This window comes from Mustela nivalis (genome assembly GCF_964662115.1).
Source record: "Mustela nivalis genome assembly, chromosome: 16".
In the NCBI taxonomy this organism is placed as follows: Eukaryota; Metazoa; Chordata; class Mammalia; order Carnivora; family Mustelidae; genus Mustela; species Mustela nivalis.
The window spans coordinates 23,279,927-23,304,090 of NC_139035.1; the positions used below are offsets into that span (position 1 = coordinate 23,279,927).

Below are 24,164 nucleotides of genomic sequence, written 5' to 3' on the forward strand. Positions count from 1 at the left end.
TTTCTGCTTTTTGTTTTATTTGTTTGTTTCCTTTTTTAGATTCCACATTTAAATGAAATCATATATTTGTCTTAGTCTGAAAATTTCACTTAATGTAATACCCTCTAGGTCTATCTGTGTTGTCTCAATCATGCTGTATTTTTTTTTAAAAGATTTTTAAAATTTATTTGCCAGAGATCACAAGTAGGCAGAGCAGCAGGCGGGGGTGGGGGTGGGGATGCAGGCCCCCCACTTTGCAGAGAGCCCGCTGCAGGGCTTGATCGCAGGATCCTGAGATCATGACCTGAGCCGGAGGCAGAGGCTTATTAACCCACTGAGCCACCCAGGCGCCCCTTTATGCCATATTTTTAACTGTATTAAGCTGTAGAGCCAAAATGTTAGTGAAGGCAGTTATTTCCTGGCTTCTGTGCTCATGAATCAGATTGTAACTATTTCTTTGACTTTGGAGTTGTGGTTACTTGAACTAATTTAAGGGACGCAAAAGATGAGTCTCCTTAGGGCGTTTCCTCTTTTAAAAGTATATTTGGTATTTTATTGTAAACAGGTTTTCTCCAAGGAAACTTTTCTCTACAGCTTACATCATCATCCATTTAGGAACAAAATCCCATCTATATATACTGATCCCTACATATTTTATTATTTGTTACTCTTATGTGTGTTGGTTTTTATTTTACTTATTTTTTTCTTTTCCTTCAAAACATTCGCAGAGGTTCTTCTGAATAACCTTGTTGTGACTCAGTCTTTGCTGATTACTAGACATTTTCCTTTAGGTTACTCTCCACCCACTTTGGGACTTGTAAATGCCTACCCTCCTATTGGTTCCCTGTGGCCACTGAATACATGAGTAAATGCCACATGCATGTGGTATGGCTTATCAGGGAGTGGAATTCTAAGACTTCCTCTACATAGAACAGTTTAACTTTTGTGCTTCTGGTCAGAAGAATGGTCCTTGGAACAGTCCTGCTTTCACCCAATAATTATGGCAGGGATCAGGACACGTCTTCGCTTTGCTGCCTGTGTAGTAGTGAGGCCTCAGACACTGCTGTACCCAACTTGACAGGTATGGTTCAGAGGTGATAGCTTGGGTGGGGTGTGAATATTCACAGTAATCAAGCGTGAATGGAGATTTCAGAAAAATTCTCTCTACTGTTAACTGTCCTCATTGGCAGGGAAGTTTTATGTGCTTTGTTTCTGGTATTTCATAGGTAGGGTCTCAGTAAGTACTTACTGAAAGAAAGAATAGTGAATAATATGTAATATTTTGTGATGTTCAGATATGTCTTGCTTGATATGAAGAACTTAAGCTATACTGAGAGCTGCTGAATGATTTATCCACCTACCTTACATAGTTGTTAAAAGAGATATTAAAAAGTAGTAGCTTCTTAGAGAATAAGCAATCAGATAAAGTGGAATTCTGGCAAGATACAGATTTGTAAATGCTTGGAAATAAATGCCTCAAGTGAAAAATGTTTGTATTTAATTCTCCAGTTACTTTCCTGATGAATTTCTAATTAAAATGATAAAAGTTATTGAATGACTAATTGGTAAAAGTGTTTTTTAATAAAATTAAACATTAAATTTAGGAATTGTCTCTGAATTTGAGTCTGAGTCTTTGTTTTTTTTCTTTAAAGATTTTATTTATTTATTTGACAGAGATCACAAGTAGGCAGAGAGGCAGGCAGAGAGAGAGAGAGAGAGAGGGAAGCAGGCTTCCTGCGGAGCAGAGAGCCCGATGTGGGGCTCGATCCCAGGACCCTGAGATCATGACCTGAGCCGAAGGCAGCAGCCCAAACCACTGAGCCACCCAGGTGCCCCTTGAGCCTGAGTCTTATTCTGGATTTTTAACTTCTTTAATCATGATAATTTACTTTGTACAAACTGCTGTTTCTGTGTTTTTGCCTTATTTTTATTGTCTTCAGCAAGTCTTTCAGATAAAAGTAATAAAATTACCTTTACTTAATAGTCATATTTCTTCTAGCTGTGTCCTGTGTTGCATCGGTGAAAATCAAGTCTATTGTCTCATCTTAATTAAGTCCATGATTACCTCGGTAATAGTGATTAAATGAAAGATCAACCCGCTAAGGCACCTAATATATAGTAGTCACTTCACATTGTTTTTTTTTTTAAAAAAAAAAAAAAACAAAACAAAAACAAAAAAGCAGAAACCCATTCCCAGCTTTCCCGCTTGGATTTGTGAGGGCACAGTGCATCTGAATCATCCAGCTGTGTCTGTTTTAAGCCGACAAGTAAAGTGGCATAGACTAGACCCACTGAATAAATAACATGGTGACATTTACTTGCCTTTCCTATGGATTTTTTGTTTGTTTGTTTGTTTGTTTGTTTTTGCCCTTATTCCTTAGCTTGTTCTCCTGCATTTAGTTCTTTAACTCTTCATGATTTAATACATGTTCATTCTTGGTCTTAGGAAAATGTTAGGATGTTTTTTGTCTTCAGAACATTTTTCCTTTTGTTTGGTGCTAGCGGATAGGATGGTGTTTAAGTGGATATCCTGTGCAGACGGATTGTACAGGAAATTGACCCTTAGTTCTATGAGAACAAAAGCATGAGTGGGAAGAAAGAAGAAAGGAAGGAAGCAAGATTTTTTTTTTTTTAAAGATTTTATTTATTTATTTGACAGAGATCACAAGTAGGCAGAGAGGCAGGCAGAGAGAGGAGGAAGCAGGCTCCCTGCTGAGCAGAGAGCCCGATGTGGGGCGATCCCAGGATCCTGGGATCATGACCTGAGCCGAAAGCAGAGGCTTTAACCCACTGAACCACCCAGGCGCCCCAGGAAGTACGATTTTTGACTTGACCAAAAAGATCACAGAAGCAGAGATGGGAAGAAGGGGAGTGAGAAATGAAAAGGATTGTTTTCCAAGTCATGGTTCTTTTAGTACTTTGACTTCAAAGTACTATTCACAGTATTGTTTGGCCTATAATAATCTTTTCTTGTTTACATAAAATTGTGCTCATTGCCTTTTGTTTGTTTTTTAAGATTTTATTTACTTATTTGACACAGAGAGAAATCACAAGTAGGCAGAGAGGCAGGTAGAGAGAGTGGGGGAAGCAGGCTCCCTGCTGAGCAGAAAGCCCAACGTGGGGCTGGATCCTAGGACCCTGAGACCATGACCCAAGCCAAAGGCAGAGGCTTAACCTACTGAGCCACCCAGGTGCCCCTGCCTTTTTTCAAGTAATGTGGTTTTTAAGCTGAACTTGCCTTTAACAAACCTTCTTTGAGCTGATGGAGCTTGTCTCCAGTACAGATGAGTCACATGTTGTAGACATGTCCTTACGCGTTGACAGCCTGTCAGCTATCTCATCAGTGCACAGATCCTGCTCATCTAATTTAAATGCTTTCTCTTCTTTGAAACCTTTTGTGATCCAGAGTTTTGTTTTCTATCCTGTTCTCTCATAGCACCATAGCATGTGAATATAACACTACACATGATTCATTATTCAACAAATGTTTTTTGAGAGACTCTTACATACATGCACTATTCTGGGTGCTTGGAATTTATCAGTGAACAAAGCAGGCAAAAATCCTTGTCTTCATAAAATCGATATTCTAGTTGGGGGGAGTTAGGTAATATACATGAATATAATAAGTAAATTATATTCTTTGAGGTAGTAAGAGCTATGGAGAGAAATAGGGAAGGAGACGTGGGGGGAGGTGGGAGTGTTGTCAGGAATAGCCACATTTTAAAATAGGGTAGTCAGAGAATGCTATATCAGGAGGGACACACTTGAGTGAAGTGTCATGTGAATGTCTTGGGGAAGGAATGTTTTAGAAGAAATAGCCAGTACAAACGTCTTTAGGCAGGAGCGTGCCTGCCTTGTTCAGGTAATGGCAGGGAGGCCAGTATCCAGAATGAGGTAAACCCGCGGAGGAGTATAGACAAATATGGGCAAGACAAGTTGTGAAGAGCCTTGCAGGCTCTCGCAAGCCTTCGGCTTTTTACTCTCTGGTAGGGAACCATCAAAGAGTTTGAGCAGAGGAGTAACATGATCTGACTTAAGCTTTATAAACTGGCTGGTGTGTTGAGAATAGACAGAGAACAAGGGCTAGAAGTGTGGAAATCAAGAGTGTGGTGAAACCCAGGAGAGAGATGATGGTGGTAACAGGGTAATAGTGGTGAAGGGCGTGAGAAATTAATAGATCCTGGGTATGTTTTTGAAGGCAATGCCAATAAGGTTTCCTTACGGATTAGATGTAGTATGTGAGTGCAGAAAAGGAGTCCTGAGGGGCACCTGCGTAGCTCAGTCAGTTAAGTGGCTGCTTTCAGCTCAGGTCATGATCCCAGGATCCTGGGATTGAGCCCTATGTCAAACTCTGCTCAGTGGAGAGCCTGCTTCTCCCTTTCCCTCTTTTGGCCGCTCTGCCTACTTGTGATCTCTGTCAGATAAATAAATAAAATCTTAAAAAAAAAAAAAAAAAGAGTCCTGAGTGATTCTAAGGATTTTACTTTTGGTCCCCACCCCCAGCTGTATTGATATAATGGACATTTTGCGTAAGTTTAAGGTGTACAGTGTGTTGATTTGATACTTAGGTATTTCATAATGATTACCACTGCAGCATTAGCTAATACCTGTATCACATCACATAATTACTTCTTTTTTTGTGGTAAGAACATTTAATATCTACTCTGCCAATTTCCAAGTAGATAATACAGTATTATTAACTATAATCACTGTGGTATATGTTAGATGCCCAGAACTTACTCATCTTATAGCTAGCTTTTAAAAAATAAATTGTATATTTATTTTTCTTAAGAAATTATTTTATTATGTTCAATTAGCTAACATAAAATATATCGTTAGGTTTTAAAATTTTTTTAATTTTATTTATTTGACACAGAGAGACATCACAAGTAGGCAGAAAGGCTGGCAGAGAGAGAGGGGGAAGCAGGCTCCCTGCTGAGCAGAGAGCCCGATGCAGGGCTCGATCCCAGGACCCTTAGATCATGATCTGAGCCGAAGGCAGAGGCTTAACCCACTGAGCCACCCAGGTGCCACCATTAGTTTTTTTTTTTTTTTTTAAGATTTTATTTTTCAGAGAGAGAGAGAGAGGCAGACAGAGGGAGAAACAGGCTCCCTGTGAGCAAGGAACCCAGTGTGGGACTCGATTCCAGGACCTTGGGACCATGACCCCAGCCAAAGGCAGATGCTTAACCAACTGGCCATCCAGACATCCCTTATAGCAAGAAGTTTGTATTTAAACTTCACGGTTTTTGGCCTGAGCAGCTGAGAAGAGGAAATTGCTGTTAAGTGAGATATAGGGAATTGTGGGAGAGAAGCAGATTTGGGGACAGAACAGAGAGTGTTTTTTTCTAAGTCTAAATAGTGTTATTAGTGATTTATAATTTTTATATTCGGAAACTCAGATTGATGACATATAGTAGATGTTCTCTAAAATTATTAGATTTGTAAACCTTAAAGTTTTCATGTATTGGGTTTCACAAGGTATAATTGTATGACGTTGCTGGTTTTGGTCTGCTGGTTTTGGGATTTAAGAGTTGGCTTCAGTATCTGCTTAATTATTGTTTCTAACTTTGTCAATGATAGTAGAGAAGTTCTTATTGCCCTTGATTTTTGTTCCTTGTATAGCCTTAAACAAGGGGGACTTCTGTTGCAAAAGAGGAAAATGTTCTTGAACTGTTTGATAATCATTAAACAGGGTAATAATCACAAAACATTATAATGTTAAACACCATCATTGACAAGAAACATTTATTAATGAGGATCATGTGATACTTAGTATAGAATCTAATATATATTACAAATATTCTCTATACTTTTTGGCAGTCTTTTTTTTTTCATTTTAATAAAAGATTGGCATTTTGTAGTCTCATGGAAATTTTGCTACTAGAGTGGATATTTTCTCAAGCATAAGGGAAAACAGTACATGTGACTTGTTTGGAGGTTGTTTCATAGAATATGGTGTTTTGTTTGGTAAGCCTACTTGGTTATCTTAATACATAATACAGCTGTTTCCATTCCTTGTAACTGCATTTAAACAAGGAGCATCTGATTCACATTAGCTTTTCAGGGCATCTGGGCATACCTTCAGATTTGTTTTAATAATTTTTTTTTTAAAAGATTTTGTTTATTTGGCAAAGACAGGGAAAAAGCACGGGGAGTGGGAGAGGGAGAAGAAGCAGGCTTTCCGCTGAGCAGGGAGCCTGATGTAGGGTTTGATCCCAGTTCCCTGGGATCATGACCTGAGCCAAAGGCAGGCGCTTAACGACTGAGCCACCCAGGCGCCCCAGTCATAATATTCTTAATGTGAAACAAAATTTAATTAGCTCTGAAACTGTAAAGATACATTCTGTTTAAGAGGAGGAAGGAATGTGATGAAGTGACCTCTAAACCGATTAGGAAAATTATGATCCATCCTACCGCAGGAATGTCTGTAGACTGTTATGAAGCCATTTTTAAAACAAGTTAATTCTGTTTTAAGATTAAAATACATCTGAGTGTTACAAAATGAGGAGACGTGAGCCAGTCGAAAGACGGGTGGGTTGAGATCCCATTCCATGTAGCCAGGACTACGTGAGCAAAGGCACAAAAAAGCAGGAAGCATCATGGTGTGTGTTAAAGTTTAGAATTTGAAATTTGGAGGGGGGAAGGTAACCTGGAGAAGCAGGTAGAGACCTGACCATAAAAGACCTTGAAGGCAATTAAAGAGATTTTAGCTTGATGGTGAACTATTCAAGAATTTTAAAAAGAGTGACCTGGTCAAATTTTTGTTTTAAATAGATCACTTTGCCAGCTGTGTGGAGGATGGCTTTGAGGGAGACAAGACTGGAGGCAGTAGTCCAGGTGAGAGATGGTGGGGGTCTGATCTGCGGTGTTGGCAGTAGAGATGGAGAGGAGGGTGTGGGTTTGAAAAGAAATGAAACCACAGATTCAAGGTTTTTCTTCTTCAGGTGTAGTAAAGTCAATTTTAAATTAAAAATGAGTGCAGGGAGGAGAGAGAGAGATGATAGTAAAGTGTTACATCACATTGGGTAGTTGGAGAATGGCAGAGAGCCACTATAAACAGTTCCTGTGATCAAGAAGATCATTGCTGAAGGCATGGTGTATTTTTTGTGTAAATGACCTGAACTGCAAAAAGCAGGTGATCTTTATAGGGATCACCTGTTTGTGTAGTGTGACTAAATTTAGGAACCCATAAAGCCTCGAGGTAAAAAAAGAATTAGGTCTTAGAAGGCTTCAACATTACACATTGTAGATACTCAAATGGCTATTGCTGGTGATATTTTCTAGAGCTGTCAATTAAGTTCTCAAAATATTTTTAAAAATGTACCACCTAGGAAAAGAAAATAAGGTAAAAACTTTTTAAAAACAACAGTTGGAAAAGCTGTTATATTATACACTGTGCATAGTAATGCAAAGGTATTTTGTAGTGCCAAGAATATTTGTATTAAGCCAAAACATTTTTCTGTTGTTTAACAGATAATTTTAGTATTTTTGGTTTTTTCTGGAAGCACTGTTTCTATAATTTTTCTGTATGTACACAGAGGATCCGGATTTATGAAATATGTACATATTTCTTAAAGTTTCTGTTACCTTTTCCACAATTTGTTTTGTGTGGAGAGAGTCAGTGAAGAAGGGAAGTTTGGGAGGATTTTTAAAAACAATTTAAAATCACCACCACCACAAAGTAGCCTATATGTTTTATAAAATGAATTGCCATGTTTTTGAGTGTGGGGTTTTCCCCCCCATTTTGAGAAACCCTGCTTTTTCTGTTTATTTCTGATTCTGGTTTGAGTGCATATGAATCACAGCTGAATGCTCCTTTGTGATCTCTTCTCTGTCTTGTTGCGTTTTCAACAAGTAGACTTCTCTCATGTTTAGGAGACGGTGCCATTTGCTCATTCTTCATGGCTCCATATTATACAGTTCTTTTCCGGCCTGGAGCCATCAGTATACACATGCCAGCAGCTAAAATACTGTGTATGTACTGAATTAAATGAACTTAATTTAACCGTTGAACTTACTGTGAATTCCTTTCTCTGTCTTTCAGAAGCCTTGCACCGCCCCTATAGTTGTGATGTTGAACCCCAGGCACTGAATGAAGCCATCCGGTGGAGCTCCAAGGAGAACTTACTTGGAGCCACTGAGAGCGACCCTAATCTCTTTGTTGCACTTTACGATTTCGTAGCCAGTGGTGATAACACACTCAGCATCACTAAAGGTAAGCTTCACTTTCTAGTTTTCATGTGGTTAAGAAATAAAGGGGTCTGTTCTAGATTCTGCCTCTGACCAAAATTAGGTGATTTGGGCCCCAATACTTTAGGGTTCATTGTCTTGGTTTGGTTTTGTTTTTTAAAAAACCTGTGTCTCCTTTATCTGTCCTGTTAAGGGTAAGAGGAGATAAAGAACTTTAGAAAAAGCACCACACGGTCTATACTAAACTTTTCTCACTCTCAGGATTCAATTCTCTCTGTAATAGGCCAGCATTCATCTTATATGGCGGTAAGGTTCATTGTACATCCCTTCTAATGGAACCATGGCTAACACGAGTCGTTCTGCCAGAGCCGCTGCTACTTGGAGTGCTGTCCCTGGGCTGACTGCCAGTCTGAGAACCTTTCGTTACCAGTCCTCATTGTTAAGATATAGAACTTGTTCCCAATATGTAAATGAACTAATCACTAGGTATACTACTTATTTTGTTTAGAGACATTTTCTTTTTTGGGGGGGAGCAGGACTTGCAACAAGAAGAAAGTAGTCTAGTGATTCCATATGCTAGTGCAAGTGTCCTGTCACATTGTGGACCTGCTTCAAGTAGCACTGGCGGAGACCATCTCTCATCTCTGTTTAAGTGCCTTACTGAAAGGGGTCATAGGAAAGGTTTCTGTTGTAGTAATTTTAATACTCTCAAGAGAGCAGTAGTTTATTTTGGTAGAAAATTCTTATAAAAGGGAGGATTAAGAATATGACCAAGTAAAATCATTGAATATTAGTGTTTCTGAACAACGATAGAGAATGTGGAACTTTTATGAGAAAGAGCGTCGGGCTGGCTCAGTTGGTAGAATGTGTGACTCTTGATCTTGGGGTCATGAGTTTGAACTCCTCATTGGGTGTAGAAATTACTTAAAAAAAAAAAAAAAAAAAGGAGGGGCGCCTGGGTGGCTCAGTGGGTTAAGGCCTCTGCCTTCGGCTCAGGTCATGATCCCAGGGTCCTGGGATCGAGCCCCGCATCGGGCTCTCTGCTCAGCAGGGAGCCTGCTTCCCTTCCTCTCTCTCTGCCTGCCTCTCTGCCTACTTGTGATCTCTGTCTGTCGAATAAATAAGTAAAATCTTTAAAAAATAAATAAATAAAAACTTAAAAACTTAAAAAAAAAAAGGAATGAAAGAAAGAAAGAGGCATGGACCATTCTCATTGTGTCCTTGGATTGGAATGCTAATCTGCCCAAGTTTGTTCTTTTGAACCTATGAAAGCCTCCTCCTGGAAAGAACATATTTCAGGATAACTTTTTTTAAAGATTTTATTTATTTATTTGTCAGTGAGAGAGAGAGAGAGATCACAAGCAGGAGGAACGATAGGCAGAGGGAGAAGCAGGCTCCCTGCTGAGCAAGGACCGCCCTCCCCCCCATACGGGACTTGATCCCAAGACTTTGGGATCATGACCCCAGCCGAACAAAGGCAGATGCTTAGCCAACTGAGCCACCCAGGCGTCCCAAGGATAATTTTTTTTTTTTATTAAATATTTTGTTTATTTATTTGGCAGAGAGAGAGGGAGCACAAGCAGGGGGAGTGGCAGGCAGAGGCAGAAGCAGGTTCCCTGCTGAGCAAGAAGCCCAATATGGAACATGATCCCAGGACTCTGGGATCATGACCTGAACTGAAGGCAGACACTTAAGGACTGAGCCACCCAGGCGCCCCTCAGGATAATTTTTGACTTAAATGAAATTGTGCTTTAGGTGATAATTTGTCAGACATATGCCTTTTATTTATAAGGTTCAGAATGAGGTAATAAATGGGAGTGAATATACCAGATTAAGATAGGCCTCCATTCAGGGATTGTTACCCTTTTATAAAATTTTTATGTGCTTCTATTTTTTAAGTCCAAAGCAGAAACCTGTAACTCAAACTGGGGTATAGATGTGTTCCAGAGTGGGTGGGAGGCACATACATACATACTTGTGCCAGGAGGTGTCGGAGGTGAAGGAAAAGTAAACATGTGTGATCTCCTAGTTGCAAGTTACTTGAAAACTTTGGGTAGTTTTGGGGGACGGATGGTGATAGTATTTGTATGTGTGTGAGGTTTATGTATCAGGGGAAAATTTTACACAAAGTTTTAGGATAAAACAAAGGATTTCAAAGAATTTTATACTGTGCGTAGTCTCTTTGGGCTACAACACACTCTTTTACCTTTATTGATACTTCAGGAGAGAAGTTTGTGAAGCAGTGACTCAGAACATTCTTTCCTAGATACACTTTTCATGTCACTGTTTTCCAAGATAGCTCTGTCACCAAGGAAATACCAGTCAAGACTGTGTTGCTGCCTCAGTTACCAGTTATGGCAGCTGCTGGTGTGCAGCTCAAAGGCTGGGATTCTTGTTCTCTCATGGCGAACAGTGATTTGTCTCAAAACCCCTGAAATGGGGGTGCCTGGGTGGCTCAGTCGGTTAAGCCTCTGCCTTCAGCTCAGGTCATGATCCTGGGGTCCTGGGATCGAGCCCTACATCGGGCTCTTTGCTCGGCAGGGAGCCTGCTTCCCTTCCTCTCTCTCTGCCTACCTCTCTATGCCTACTTGTGATCTCTCTCTGTCAAATAAATAAAATCTTAAAAAAAAAACAAACCTGAAATGTCAGATTTTTCTATCAGGTTCATATTGATATAAAGTGATGTAATGCTAAAGCTATCTTACTATTTTAAAGGACAAGAAAGTATATTTGAAAAATAATGATTCCTACTTTACTTCCTTCTTTGAAGATTTTTTTTTGCTTGAATTAAAAAATAAGAGTTCTCCCAACATTTCTGTCAGTAGAGCTGATGTGTACATCCCCATTAGTCAGACTCATCAATTTCCATGGTACTCAAAACTTCCAGAGTAGGATATTCTCCTAACTTCCAAAAGAGAGGAAAACAAAAACCTAGGATTTTTTTTTTACTGTATCCTACTTATGATGACTTGCTGTTACCAGAAACAACGGTATACTTGATGTTTACATTTTCTGGTTTTTGTGGTACAACAGGAAAGCTACACAGGAACGAGTTTTATTTAGCTTTTCTAGTAGCATTGAGTTTTTTGTTTTCCTACAGATATGGCTGGGGAGTATTTCTCTGCATACTGGTGCATTTCCACAGCCACAGGACACACAGTCCTATCTGTCCCTCTATACATATGTGTATCGTATGAGTACATACTCCTAGGTTTTTGTCATTAAATGTCTCACGTCCAGGTGTCAATGGTGAGAGTGATAAAGTTATCCTATGGTAAACATTTCTGTGGGTTGCTGGAAAAATTTGATGACTGCCAGAATAATGATTTTGAGCTTTTCCTCAGTGGCCTATGTCTGACAGCTAGTGGGCCATATGATTTTAATTGGTTTGGTTTTCTTCTGCCGACACTGAGAAGTAGGTATGAACTCTGTAGGACGGTGTGCATCTCTCAGAGATAGGGGCCCAGGGCCTTTTCCACAGTCTCCCCCCACCCCCCTGCAAAAAAGGTTTAGGTTATTAGTTATTACTAATGATACCTATCACCTTTCCTGTTTTGTCTGAGTTGCACATTCAGGGGCAAAATGTATATTAGTGAGTTTAAAGTTCACAACTTGAACAGAAATCAAGGGTATTGACGTTGATAGCAAGCAAAGACATTCTGAGTAACTTGTCTTAGGTTCCAGCTTCAGTGTCAGCTTCCCTTCCCACACACTAATTTTGGAGGAATGAATAGGACTGACTCATATTCTTGGGAAATGGGAGGGAAGTTGGGAAACTATAACTGTTAAAACTTGAGTCCTGGAATGTGCTTTGGGAGTTCTACCTGCCCAGCACCCCCAGCAGTTTTTGTTCTGAAAGCATTGCCCAAAGCCCTTTGGTCTGCTTCTGTTTTGTCTTGTTTTCTTATTTGTTTTTTTACATAAATGGTTTTGTTGCCTCGGTGCCAACTGGAGGCAACAAAATTTAGAAGTAACTTTGTATTTCATGATTCTCATACCAAAGCCTTGATTATTACTAACATTGAACCATATATAAGATATATTCCTTGACAGACTGTTATATGAGAAAAAAAAATGAATTATTTTTGAGGGGTGAGGCTGTGCCATTTTCCATTTTCCATTTCTTTCTGTCTTTTTTTTTTCTTTTTTAACTGAAGTACAGTTGACATATAATATTACATTACTTTCAGGTATACAACATAGTAATTTATTCTAAACATTATGCTGTGCGCACCACAAGTGTAGCTACCATCTATTATCACACACATCTATTATCACACAGTGCTGTATAATACTATCAGCTATATTCTCTATGCAGCTGTACCTTTTATCCTGGTGATTTATTCATTCTCTAAAGGGCTTTAAGCCTGTATCTTCTACTCCTCTTAACCCATTTTGCCCATTGCCCCTCCCTCTCCCCTCTGGCAACCATCAGTGTCTACTCTGTATTTATAGGTCCATAACCTTTCTATCCTTGTATGCCTCTGTACTATACCACACATGGGGTTGCATGAAGACATTTTTTTAGTTGGTGTAAAAGCCATTAGTCAATGCCAGCAGGTTATTTCTAACTATGCTGCTTCTGTTTAAGCTACACTCTAAAGAGGTTGATCAGGATATGATGAACAGCCAAGTTAGTTTTCATTAATTTTTTAAAAAAAGTTGGCATAGGAGTTACTGATTGATTTTTCTCTGAGTTTGACAATAGACTGCTACTGCTTGAGATAAAGTCCTAACACCTTCTCTTTTCTTCTCTGATGACTTCATGGCTAGGTGAAAAGCTTCGAGTCCTTGGTTATAACCAGAATGGTGAGTGGAGTGAAGTTCGCTCCAAGAATGGACAAGGTTGGGTGCCAAGCAACTACATCACCCCAGTGAACAGCTTAGAGAAACATTCCTGGTACCATGGACCCGTGTCACGCAGTGCAGCAGAGTATCTACTCAGCAGTCTAATTAATGGCAGTTTCCTGGTGCGAGAAAGTGAGAGCAGCCCCGGGCAGCTGTCCATCTCGCTCAGGTACGAGGGGCGTGTATATCACTACAGGATCAATACGACCACAGATGGCAAGGTAAGACGGGCCAGCTCTGCCTCTAGGTGTGGACTGTTGTTTTTTAGAAAAAATACTCAGAATGACTAAAGAATATAGTTTTTATGTCAGACATAAAACGAAATAATCACTGATGTGAATTTGGGTTATTTGGCATGTGGAACCTTTCTTTTTTCAAAAGAATATGGTAATGGGATTTAAAAACAGTACTACATTATAGTTTAATGATGAAATAGAATTGAAGGTGAGTGAAGGGAACTGCTATATCAGTTAGTGGTTCTAATCATCATATACAGATACATACACACACGTGCATCTAGTACGTTGTACAGAATTGACAAATTAACCCTTTTTATTTTTTTAAAAGAATTTATTTATTTGACAGCGATCACAAGTAGGCAGAGAGGCAGGCAGAGAGAGAGAGAGGGGAAGCAGGCTCCCTGCTGAGCAGAGAGCCCTATGCGGGGTTTGATCCCAGGACCCTGAGATCATGACTTGAGCCGAAGGCAGAAGCTTTATTAACCCACTGAGCCCCCCACACGCCCCAGAATTGGCAAATTAATAAGCCTTGGATCTTTGAAACTTATAATAATCTCTCCCAGAAAGTTTGCAGAGTAAGAATTTGGGCTTCTGAGACTGGGATTGATGGGTAGTATAGATAGATAATTTGGATATTTAGCAATGTACCTGTTAGAAAGACCAACCATTGTAGAATGGTAGTGTAAGAATGGAGCTGTTTTACTTTCTGAACTGTGAAGCACAGATTTATGTCCATTCTGTGGAACAGTAAATTTACATTGAATCATTTGTTCTTTCCTTGTATGTGATCTGCATAGTAGGGGAAAGCACACAGACTTTGCCAAGAGCAAGCAGACCTGGTTTGCTGGACAACTCCACCGTTTCTCTTCGTTAACTTTGTGACCTTACTATAAGCCTCAATTTCTCATCCCACTTTATTGGATTGTCTTGAGGATTAAATGAAATGATTTCCTTAAAACATAATAGCTGGTACAAAGTAGGAAGTAATTATTCTCTTTCTTTTTTGCATCATCCTACAGACACAACTGTTCCCTGATGAAATCACATTGAATCAGATTAAGTGATAATGTAGGAGAGACCTAGCAGCTCTACTTCTGGTTACATACCCAACAGAAATGAGTGCATGTGTGTACGGAAGACATGTCCAGGATGTTTGTAGTCGCATTATTTGTCATAGCCCCAGATTAGAAACACTTAATTGTCTAACAACAGAATGAATTAATAAATTGTGGTATATTCATAAAATAGAATCTCATACAGCAACAAAAAATGAGTGTGATACTGCTGTGTACATTCTGAGGAAAATCTGTGGCCCACCTAGTTTCCTGCTTTTGTAAATAAATTTTTATTAGAACACAGCCACATCCGCTTGTTTATGTATTGTCTATGGCTGCCTTCTCATTCTTTTTTTTTTTTTTTTTTTTAAGATTTTATTTATTTATTTGACAGACAGAGATCACAAGTAGGCAGAGAGGCAGGCAGAGAGAGAGGAAGGGAAGCAGGCTCCCTGCTGAACAGAGAGCCCGACGTGGGGCTCGATCCCAGGACCCTGGGACCATGACCCGAGCCAAAGGCAGAGGTATCAACCCACTGAGCCACCCAGGTGCCCCCTGCCTTCTCATTCTTATAGCCGCTTTGAGTAGTTAGCACAGAGGCACCATGGCCACAAACCTGAAATATTTACTCTCTGGCTCTCTGCAGAAAAGTTAGTTGACCCATGTCGTAGGTGAGTCTCACACCTATGTAAAGTTGAGTGAAAGGAGTTAGTCATTGTTGGGATGGGTGTGAGGGGAGTGGCAAGGGCTGCTGAGGATATGGGATTTCTTCATAATGAAGGCTGATGTAAGTGTTCTGGAGTTACATAGTGGTGGTGTTGGACAACTTTGGGAAGGCCACTGAATTGTATACTTTAAAATGGTGGGCATTATGGTATGTGAATTCTTTCACAATAAAGAAGAGTGGAATGGAAGAAAGCAGGCACAACAGTGCATGTAGTATGATTCCATTTGTGTAAGTTCAGAAGCAGGCAAAGCTATTGTAAGTTGTGAGAAGTCAGGAGAGTGGTTACTTTTGAAGGAGTGAATAGCTTAGCTGGGATGGTGCTGGTAGTGTTATAATTCTTGGTGTGGGAGAGGTTTATGTGGGTGAGTTCACTGTATAAAAATCATCAGTTCTGTATGTAATATGTATCTGTATACAGCACAAGTCTCTTTTCCGGTAAACAATAAACAGGTTAGCTCCCACAGGACATAGGGTTCAAAGACTGCTCATCTTTTATACTTTAATTACTTGCCACAAAATAACTACTGTTTTGCTAACAACCCTGAAATAAAATTGTGGCTCTTTTTTTAATGGCCTAGCCACTCAAAGCACATCCTAATTAAGTAAAAATTGTAAGATCCTTAAATATTCTCCTCCTTCCAAAAAAAAAAAGGAAGCCAGTGGTTTTCAAATTATGTTCTATGCAAGATTTCATGACCTTTCAGAGACCAGGTCTCCCCTTTCCACTTAAATCAGAATTTCTGCCTTTATCTTATGAATTTGGGTTTCACAGTCTTGTTGCTTCAACATATTCGAAGACCAGTGATCTTTTTTTTTTTTAAGATTTTTTTTATTTATTTGACAGACAGAGATTACAAGTAGGCAGAGAGAGAGAGGAGACAGCAGGCTCCCTGCTGAGCAGAGAGCCCGATGTAGGGCTCCATCCCAGGACCCTGGGATCATGACCTGAGCCGAAGGCAGAGGCTTTATTTAACCCACTGAGCCACCCAGGCACCCCTCGAAGACCAGTGATCTTGATGATCCAGAAAGATAGCTTGGAAATCTCGTTCCCCCACTCTGCCTGGGAAGAGTGGTGTAAAGAGGGTTAAACTGAAGTTGTGTTTTCCTTTCTCCTCATCCCTTAATTCTTTCACTTACCTCCGTAAAAGAGCCTCTTATCTTCATATCTTCAGACCAGTGAAATAATGGGCTTTGAAAAAGGTTTTCAGACCTCTCTTTAAGTTGCTAGCTTTTCTCCTGCCTTTCTCACCAGGTTTACGTCACTGCGGAGAGCCGCTTTAGCACCCTGGCAGAGCTCGTGCACCATCACTCCACGGTGGCTGATGGGCTGGTGACAACGTTACATTACCCAGCGCCCAAGTGTAATAAGCCCACAGTCTATGGTGTGTCCCCCATCCATGACAAATGGGAAATGGAACGAACGGATATTACCATGAAGCACAAGCTTGGGGGTGGTCAGTACGGAGAAGTTTATGTTGGCGTCTGGAAGAAATACAGCCTTACGGTTGCTGTGAAGACGTTGAAGGTGGGTTGCTGAGAATTACAGTTTCCAGGCCTTTTTTTTTTTTCCCTTTTGTGCTGAATCACTGGGAAATATGAGCGCGCCCCTCTTTAACTTTGGAGCACTTTCCACCCACTGGTGCCAAGCACATCAGCAAATTGATGAGTAACCTCAGTGCCCTTGCTGACAGTGCGGGGACAGATTGTTCATTGCGACGCAGTGAAACCCACATGTGGGGAAGGTTGGTCTCTGGAGGGTGTTGATGTAGGTCTTAGTGGAAGGTTAGAGCGGATTAAAGAAGTTATAAAAGCCAAACAAGCTGTTTTGCTTCCTGAGAATGACCCCTGCTGGATGACATTGTTCATGCAGTGCTCAAGAATTGTGTGTTCTCTCTTTTCTCCTTGAGCTCTCTGCCTCGTGCTCCCCCATCTCTCTGAGATTAGATCACTTCTTCTCCTAATAGTCAAGGAATCTTCTTTCTGATGCCACTGCCTTCTTTAAGCGTCCCATTATCTAATTACAAAGTTGTCACTCATTCCATTCTCTGAAGATCTCCCATATGCCTCGTAGCTCTGGCGAATCACGTGTAAGGGCTGCTCTTCGGCTTCCTGAGTGTGATCAGTTTCAGTCAGCAGATATTTATTAAGCATACTTTGAGTGTGAGACAGTATACATGGCTTTGCACACATGTATTGCTCCTTAAGGAACTTGTCAGGAAGACAAATGCATGAACAGCTAACTCTTCTGTCTCCTCTTTGGAAGGCTGAGGTACCTAGGGAAGTAAACTGTCAGAGAACTGAGTTATCCATCCAGGTCTCCCAGGCCTCAGTTGTGATGGGATATGATGGCTGAATTATGCTTGCCCTGATAATTTTCACTCCAATTTCAAATATTGGATAAATTTAGAGACACTCTCTTAATCCGATGTCTCTGGAGCCTATTATTAGGTTCTGATAAAGTTTCTGTAAGTAATCTGCTAGAATATTCAAAAGATACCTCCTTTTAAAACTGTAGTTTTAGGATTATAAGTTGACTCAAATGATTAAAATAGGGGTTTGTCCCCTGTTCTGGGTTTTATTTATTTATTTATTATTTTTTTTCCCCTCCTTACTTTTCCCTCTTTCCAGGAAGATACCATGGAGGTGGAAGAGTTCCTGAAAGAAGCTGCAGTGATGAAGGAAATCAAGCATCCTAATCTGGTCCAACTATTAGGTGAGGAAGATTGCCTGAACCATAGGTTTCCTCACAGGTCCTTGTCTCCCAACCCCATTATTTCCAAATGCTGCTTTTGTATCACCATGGTGGAAGCTCTAGTACAAATCTACTTCAATAAGTGGTTGTCATATTTAATGACACTTAATTTTAATCAGCAGGCTCTCTGTTTAAAAATTGCCCTGAAACGGGGTTCCTGGCTTGCTCATTCAGTAGAGCATCTTATTCTTAATCTTGGGGCCATGAGTTTGAGCCCCAAGTTCAATGTAGAGATCACATAGATACATACAAATTAATTTAAAAAAATTTTAATAAAAATTGCCCGGGAAAGTGGCCTGGGTTGATTATAATATATAAAACTGGCCAACTTATGGTAATTGCCTCAGAATCAAGGTTCAAGAATACTCAGAATGATACCACACCAAACATTGTCAAAAAATATTTTACAAAATAGACATGAAACAAAGAACTGTTGAGAAGAAGCAGATTCCAAATTGTGGCCACACACATTGGTTCACCTTCCTCAGCAGCAGGTGCTGTCCTGTTGCAGAACAGCTTCTCACCCATTCAGGTCGCAGAGAAACTAGTGACTGAACTCTCGGCCCTTCTTAAAGGAGGACCAGTTTCTTTGTTCACCTTGAGCCATACTGTCCCAAAGGAAGTTTGGGACAGTTTCTTTTTGAATCTTTTCAAGGAGTCTGCCATGTATCAGTAAAATCCTTGACTGTGGAAACATTCTTTTTACAAAGCATGATACAGACTGGGCTCACCTGGTCTTCAACACAAAATTGCTGTTACTTAAAGATAAACATTGTTAGTGTACAGGTGAGGATGGGAATCGTGGGCATATATCGAACTAAGGACATTTTGGTCTTCTTGACCCCTTATGAAATTAATGCTTTTCCCCAAGCAGGCAGATACTCAGATGTAGTGAATGATGTAGTGAAAGCCAGGACTCCCTTATCAACCACTTTTATCTGAACTTTGCTCTGTTATTTTAGGAGAGTGTGGTGGCGAGAAGGGAAAAGATTACTGCTGAGCTAGACTTTAAATTGTGTCTGTTAATCTTGTCCAAGTGCTTGGGAATTTTTGGAAATATCCTAATAAAACAAGCTCTGTTCTTCCACTATCAGGTGTGTGTACTTTGGAGCCACCATTTTACATCGTGACTGAGTACATGCCGTATGGCAACTTGCTCGATTACCTCCGAGAATGCAGCCGAGAAGAGGTGACTGCAGTGGTCCTGCTGTACATGGCCACTCAGATCTCCTCTGCAATGGAGTATCTAGAGAAGAAGAATTTCATCCATAGGTGTGTAAAGCCTGATTATGGCCTGTGACTAACCATGAAGTTACCTTGCTTGATGTGCAAATAAAAGAATGTGAGAATCTTACTGGAAATTTCCAGATGACCCAGAAAAACAGTTTTCTCTTTTACAGGACCCACCCACTATAATGTCATTTCCAGTTTATAAACCTACAGTATTTTGGTTAAAGTATTAATGGGCCTTTGCTGATTCTTAAAACAGAATGCTCTTTATTTTGCCCAGGACCATTTCCAAGAGCCTTTTGCTCTACCTAATGGCTTAATTGTAAAAATAGCTTGCTGTCTTAGTAAAGCCTTGTAGAAAAGCATCTTTTGCTCACCTCTGAAACCTCTCCCAGCGTACTGGTAAATAGGAACCCATGTTCTGAAGTGGGCTTTATTCTAGTATCAGATGACTGCTGCCTCTTGGAGATGACTCTACAAGTGATACATAATTAGTGGCTTTCTCCTGTGTTAGCAGCTATCATCAGGTGCTACTGTGTCTGTCAGCATGGACTTAACCAACTCTGTTTACAGCACAAAGGACCAAGAAGAGACTGTTCTTGGACATTTTTCTCAACATCTGAATGGAATCACATTAGGGTTCTCTTTTCCACAGAGATCTCGCAGCCCGTAACTGCCTCGTAGGAGAAAACCATGTGGTGAAAGTAGCCGACTTTGGCTTAAGTAGATTGATGACGGGAGACACCTATACTGCGCATGCTGGAGCCAAATTTCCTATTAAATGGACAGCACCAGAGAGTCTTGCCTACAATACTTTCTCAATTAAATCTGACGTCTGGGGTAAGGTTGGAAGGAACTTCTTCTGTGTCTGTCATTTTAGGTTTTTAATGTTCTTAATTCTTTAGAGCTTCTCGTTTATGCAATCAGTAAACTCTGCCTTGGCCCCCATTTTAAATTCAGGAAGGATTTATTAAATACCTATTACCTGCCAGGCATTGTGTTAGGCACTTAGCATAGAAGTGTAAAGAGGAAAGTGTCGGGGGGAAGTCCTCACTTTCAAAGAGCTCACAGTCTAGATCTTGGATTGCATTGGAATTTTACTGATCTTCTCTTTGTAAAGTCCCTGTTTTCTATATTAAATTTATTGCTCATTTTCAAAGTGCTGTGACACAGAGTAGCCTCTTCTCTTCAAGGAAGGCATGATGGAATTGCACCTAGAGTTTGTCCTTGTAACTAACTCATCTTGTTTCTGTTACCCTGGAAAGCAGTCTGATTTAGCAGAGGCTCTTGGACTGAACAAGTCTAGAAATTTGGGTTATAGGCCAACAGAAATAGTTGAAAGATGGCGAGTCACTTTTTACAGAAATCTCAAACTCAGAAATAATGTGTGACAAACTCAAGCAAATTTTCTTTGCTAGTTTGATTTTTTTCCCCCTCTGACTTTAAAAGAGTCCATTTTCTATTTTACTCCTTCAGTATTAGCTGATCTAAAAACTGGAACTCATTAAATAGATCATCAATTGTTCTAAGAGTAGTTTGGTTCTGTCCCAGACTTTTTATGGTCATAATTTATTCTCCCTCACTACAGTTAAATCTAAAAATTGGGAAATTAATGGAGCACCTGGGTAACTCGGTTGGTTGAGCGTCTGACTCTTTGGTTTTGGCTTGGATTGTGATTTTGCTGTGTCAGTGATGTGGGATCAAGCCCTGCTCGCACTCAGTGCGGAGTCTGCTTGGGATTCTCTCTCCCTCCCTGTTCCTGTACTGTGTGCTCAAGCGTGCTCTTTCTGTCAAATAAAAAATCCTAAAAAAAAAATTGGGAAATTTATAGAAAACAGACTATCTGAATCATTTTGTTGCAGATACCTTAGGACAAGTTCAGCTGTAAAAATTAGAATGTTACTAAGAATTAGAACAGTTTACTAATGTTGTAACAGTGTGGATGTTAATCCAAAACTTGAAAGAGAAGTCACCTAATAGTATAAAATAGATAACAAATCAGAAGAAACATTCAGCTTTTTTTTATATCCCCTTTGCAGCTTTTGGGGTACTGTTGTGGGAAATTGCTACATATGGAATGTCACCATATCCAGGCATTGACCTGTCTCAGGTGTATGATCTACTGGAGAAAGGATATCGAATGGAACAACCTGAAGGATGCCCCCCTAAGGTTTATGAACTTATGAGAGCATGTGAGTGTTTTCTTTCGTATTTTAATTTTGAAGACTTAAGTCAGTGATTCAGGATGATTAAAGAAATAAGAAACCGTTTTCCTCTCAGTGTGAGGTTGACTCCAGCCTCCTGACATATAAAGGATTGGTCAGGCACTGAATGGCTTAGTCAGTTAAGCTTCTGCCTTTAGCTCAGGTCATGATCTCAGGGTCCTGGGATCAAGCCTCTGTGCTTCTCTCTCTGCCTCTGCCCTCCACCGCCACCTTCACTCATGCTTTCTCTCTCAAATAAATAAATAAAATGTTTTAAAAAAAGAAAAGAAAAGGTTGATCATTCATCATCCAGTTGGCATATATGATAAATCATCAAGTTTAATTGGAATCCTGACACAGTCATCCATGGCCCATATATTGACTAAATTTCCCCAGCCCACTTATATGATAAAGCTAATAAGAAACTGCTGTTTTTGTCAAAGTGAACTCTTAAGTTCCTCCTTTTGATATCCTGTTATATTTCTGAACATGGACAGCTGATTGTAAGGTTAGAAGTTTGAAGACAGGTCTCATCATGCCCTTCATTTTCCCAGTAGAAAACAACTTTCCATTTCATAAACCATCTCTCTACCCCTCTTTATCCCTATAGAAGAAAAACAGAAGCTGGGGCTACATAGAAGGACCAGCCCTGGGAAGTGGGTTTATTACACCTGAGTCTGGAACTGAGAAGCAGCTGCCTTGCTCACTGTGAACCTGCTGTACCTCCGCCTCAGTAGCCTCCCTTGCAGGTGTGCCCCCGGGTATTTAGTTTCTGCAAGAAGCTTTCAGCACTTCCTTCTTTTGTTCCACAGGCTGGAAGTGGAGCCCTGCTGACCGGCCGTCTTTTGCTGAAACACATCAGGCTTTTGAAACCATGTTCCATGACTCCAGCATTTCCGAAGGTGGGACTCTGGCAGGTTATTGGTGGTGGCAGGGGTCATAATAATATTGCAAAAATGATAGACTCCTCTAGTTTGGGACTCCATTTCAGAGGACTGAATTAATTCTTGGCCTTCGTTAATTCTTATTTTGCCCTCTGTTTTGCTATTTTTAAATGTGTCTTTATGTCTCAAGCTCATTTCTAATATTGAAATTGTATTTTAATTAGAAATTCAATCTCATCATAGAGAAGTTGGGTAGTTCTTAAACCACCAACACTTAACCATATATGGAAGGGAATTAAAATTGAGTAGGAAGAATATTCTGCCTCCATGAACCATACCTACAAAGACAGAATCAAATCATAAAAGCAATATCCAGAAATTTCATTTCTGGAAATAGATCTTAAGGAAATAATTATGGGTGTGAATAAAGATTTAGCTACAAGGATGTTACATCAGCATGTAGTTTTTAATATTGAAAAATGAACAATTTAAAAATCCAGTGGGCTAATTGATATATTCATATAATTGAATATTTAAAATGATACTCTTAGATATATTGACATGGAAAATAGTTTAAAAATGAGCATGTTAAGCTGTGAACAGTGAGAACCCTTTTCATATCCGAAAAACGAATGTATGGGCACATACAGGCAGCTTCCAACGTCAGTATCACAGTGCCTCTAACAATTATGTGCTGAAGTGAGACAGTACACTTGTTACAGAGACAGCCTATTCCTAGGAGCTAAAAACAGAATTCTTAGTTATGTGTGCTGATTGGATTCTCTAGTATAGCTCCAGAATTTTGCACATATTTTTCCAATTTCTTCTTTCCTTCCTAATTGAGCATAAGAGCTTATGACTTAAGTTCAGGTTTTAAAATACAAGAAGAGGAAATCAGGCAAGTTGAATTTTGTTGTCTTCCATTAGCTATTTATCATTTTGGACAAGAAGAAAGGGAAAAGTACAACCCTGAAGTTGAATGAAAAGTATTTTCTTCCTAGTACTTTGCTAGCTCAAACTTGTGCACATCAGCCTTTGGGCCAGATTGAGCAGCTGCCCCTCACGACCTTCTTCTTTCCTCTTTGTGCTTTACTTCATGTGGCGTTCAAGTGGTAGAAATAACAGGCTCCATTTCTTTGATGCTTCTGTGTCAACTTTTAACTTCTTTTGACTCCTTAGTTAAGTATTTGTTTCTCTTGAAAATGTTCTATCCTTTTAAAAAAAATCAACCATTTTCAAACCGTTTTCAAAGGTAACTGCAATTCAAAATTGCTAAACAAATATATGATTATTTAACCCACATTTTATTAAGCGTTTAATCTGTGGGAAGCACATTACTGAAGAAACAGAGATAAGACACAGTACCTACCTTAAAAGGATGTACTTACTGGTTGGTTGTGAGTGGAAAAAACCTAACTCAAGCTTTCTAAAGCAATAAAAGGAGGATTTACTTGCTCATAACCAAACCCTGGTTTGGTTCAAAGTCAGTAGAAGCCACAGACTCAAGTAGCTTTGGGACTTCCTCCTTCCACAGCCTCTCCCACGCAGTATCACTTTTCTTTTGTCTCTGCATTGATGTCATCCTTGGAATCTTCCAAGAGGCGTGGGGCACAGTTGCTAGCATCCTTAAGGTCATATCCTCATAGTTTATGTCTCTCTGCCAGCTGCTGTATATAGCAGTGTAGGAAAAGAGTCTTGGTGGCATGGCTTGGGTTATGTGCCATGTACCCATTCTTGTGAGGGAGCCGATTTTTGAAATAGTTACCCAGAAATTTAATTGCTCTCACTTGGTTCATTTTTGTTCTGGAATGAATACCAAAGTATGTCTTTGCCCCAGTAGGAGCCACAAAACACATAGCCATGTTCAAAAGGGTGAACACTTCTTCACAAGCCTCATTTGCTTCATTTGCATGAAATGAAATGTATCTACCCTCCTTCTTTGGGTAAGGTGCAACCTAAAAATGAAAATAACTCCAGAAATCTGTTGCCTTTGTTCAGCCTCTGAGCAAGCACTCAGTAAACAAGGCTAGCCAAATGATTTGAAAGCCTGTGA

The 24,164-nt window shown here is 39.9% G+C and overlaps 1 protein-coding gene across 4 annotated transcripts in view; it reads left to right on the forward strand.

Moving 5' to 3' along the window:
* The window catches only part of ABL2 (ABL proto-oncogene 2, non-receptor tyrosine kinase), a 114,315-nt gene that overhangs the window by 78,904 nt on the left and 11,247 nt on the right, over nucleotides 1–24,164 (forward strand). For 2 of the 4 annotated variants that reach the window (XM_082704073.1, XM_082704075.1), the window contains exons 2-10: nucleotides 6,757–6,819; nucleotides 8,027–8,197; nucleotides 12,946–13,241; nucleotides 16,294–16,566; nucleotides 17,670–17,754; nucleotides 18,888–19,065; nucleotides 19,679–19,863; nucleotides 21,063–21,215; nucleotides 22,040–22,129. In XM_082704073.1, coding sequence (XP_082560199.1) covers nucleotides 6,757–6,819; nucleotides 8,027–8,197; nucleotides 12,946–13,241; nucleotides 16,294–16,566; nucleotides 17,670–17,754; nucleotides 18,888–19,065; nucleotides 19,679–19,863; nucleotides 21,063–21,215; nucleotides 22,040–22,129 — 1,494 coding nt within the window. The remainder of the gene's footprint in view (nucleotides 1–6,756; nucleotides 6,820–8,026; nucleotides 8,198–12,945; nucleotides 13,242–16,293; nucleotides 16,567–17,669; nucleotides 17,755–18,887; nucleotides 19,066–19,678; nucleotides 19,864–21,062; nucleotides 21,216–22,039; nucleotides 22,130–24,164) is intronic. The other 2 variants (XM_082704074.1, XM_082704076.1) reach the window with 1 other exon arrangement.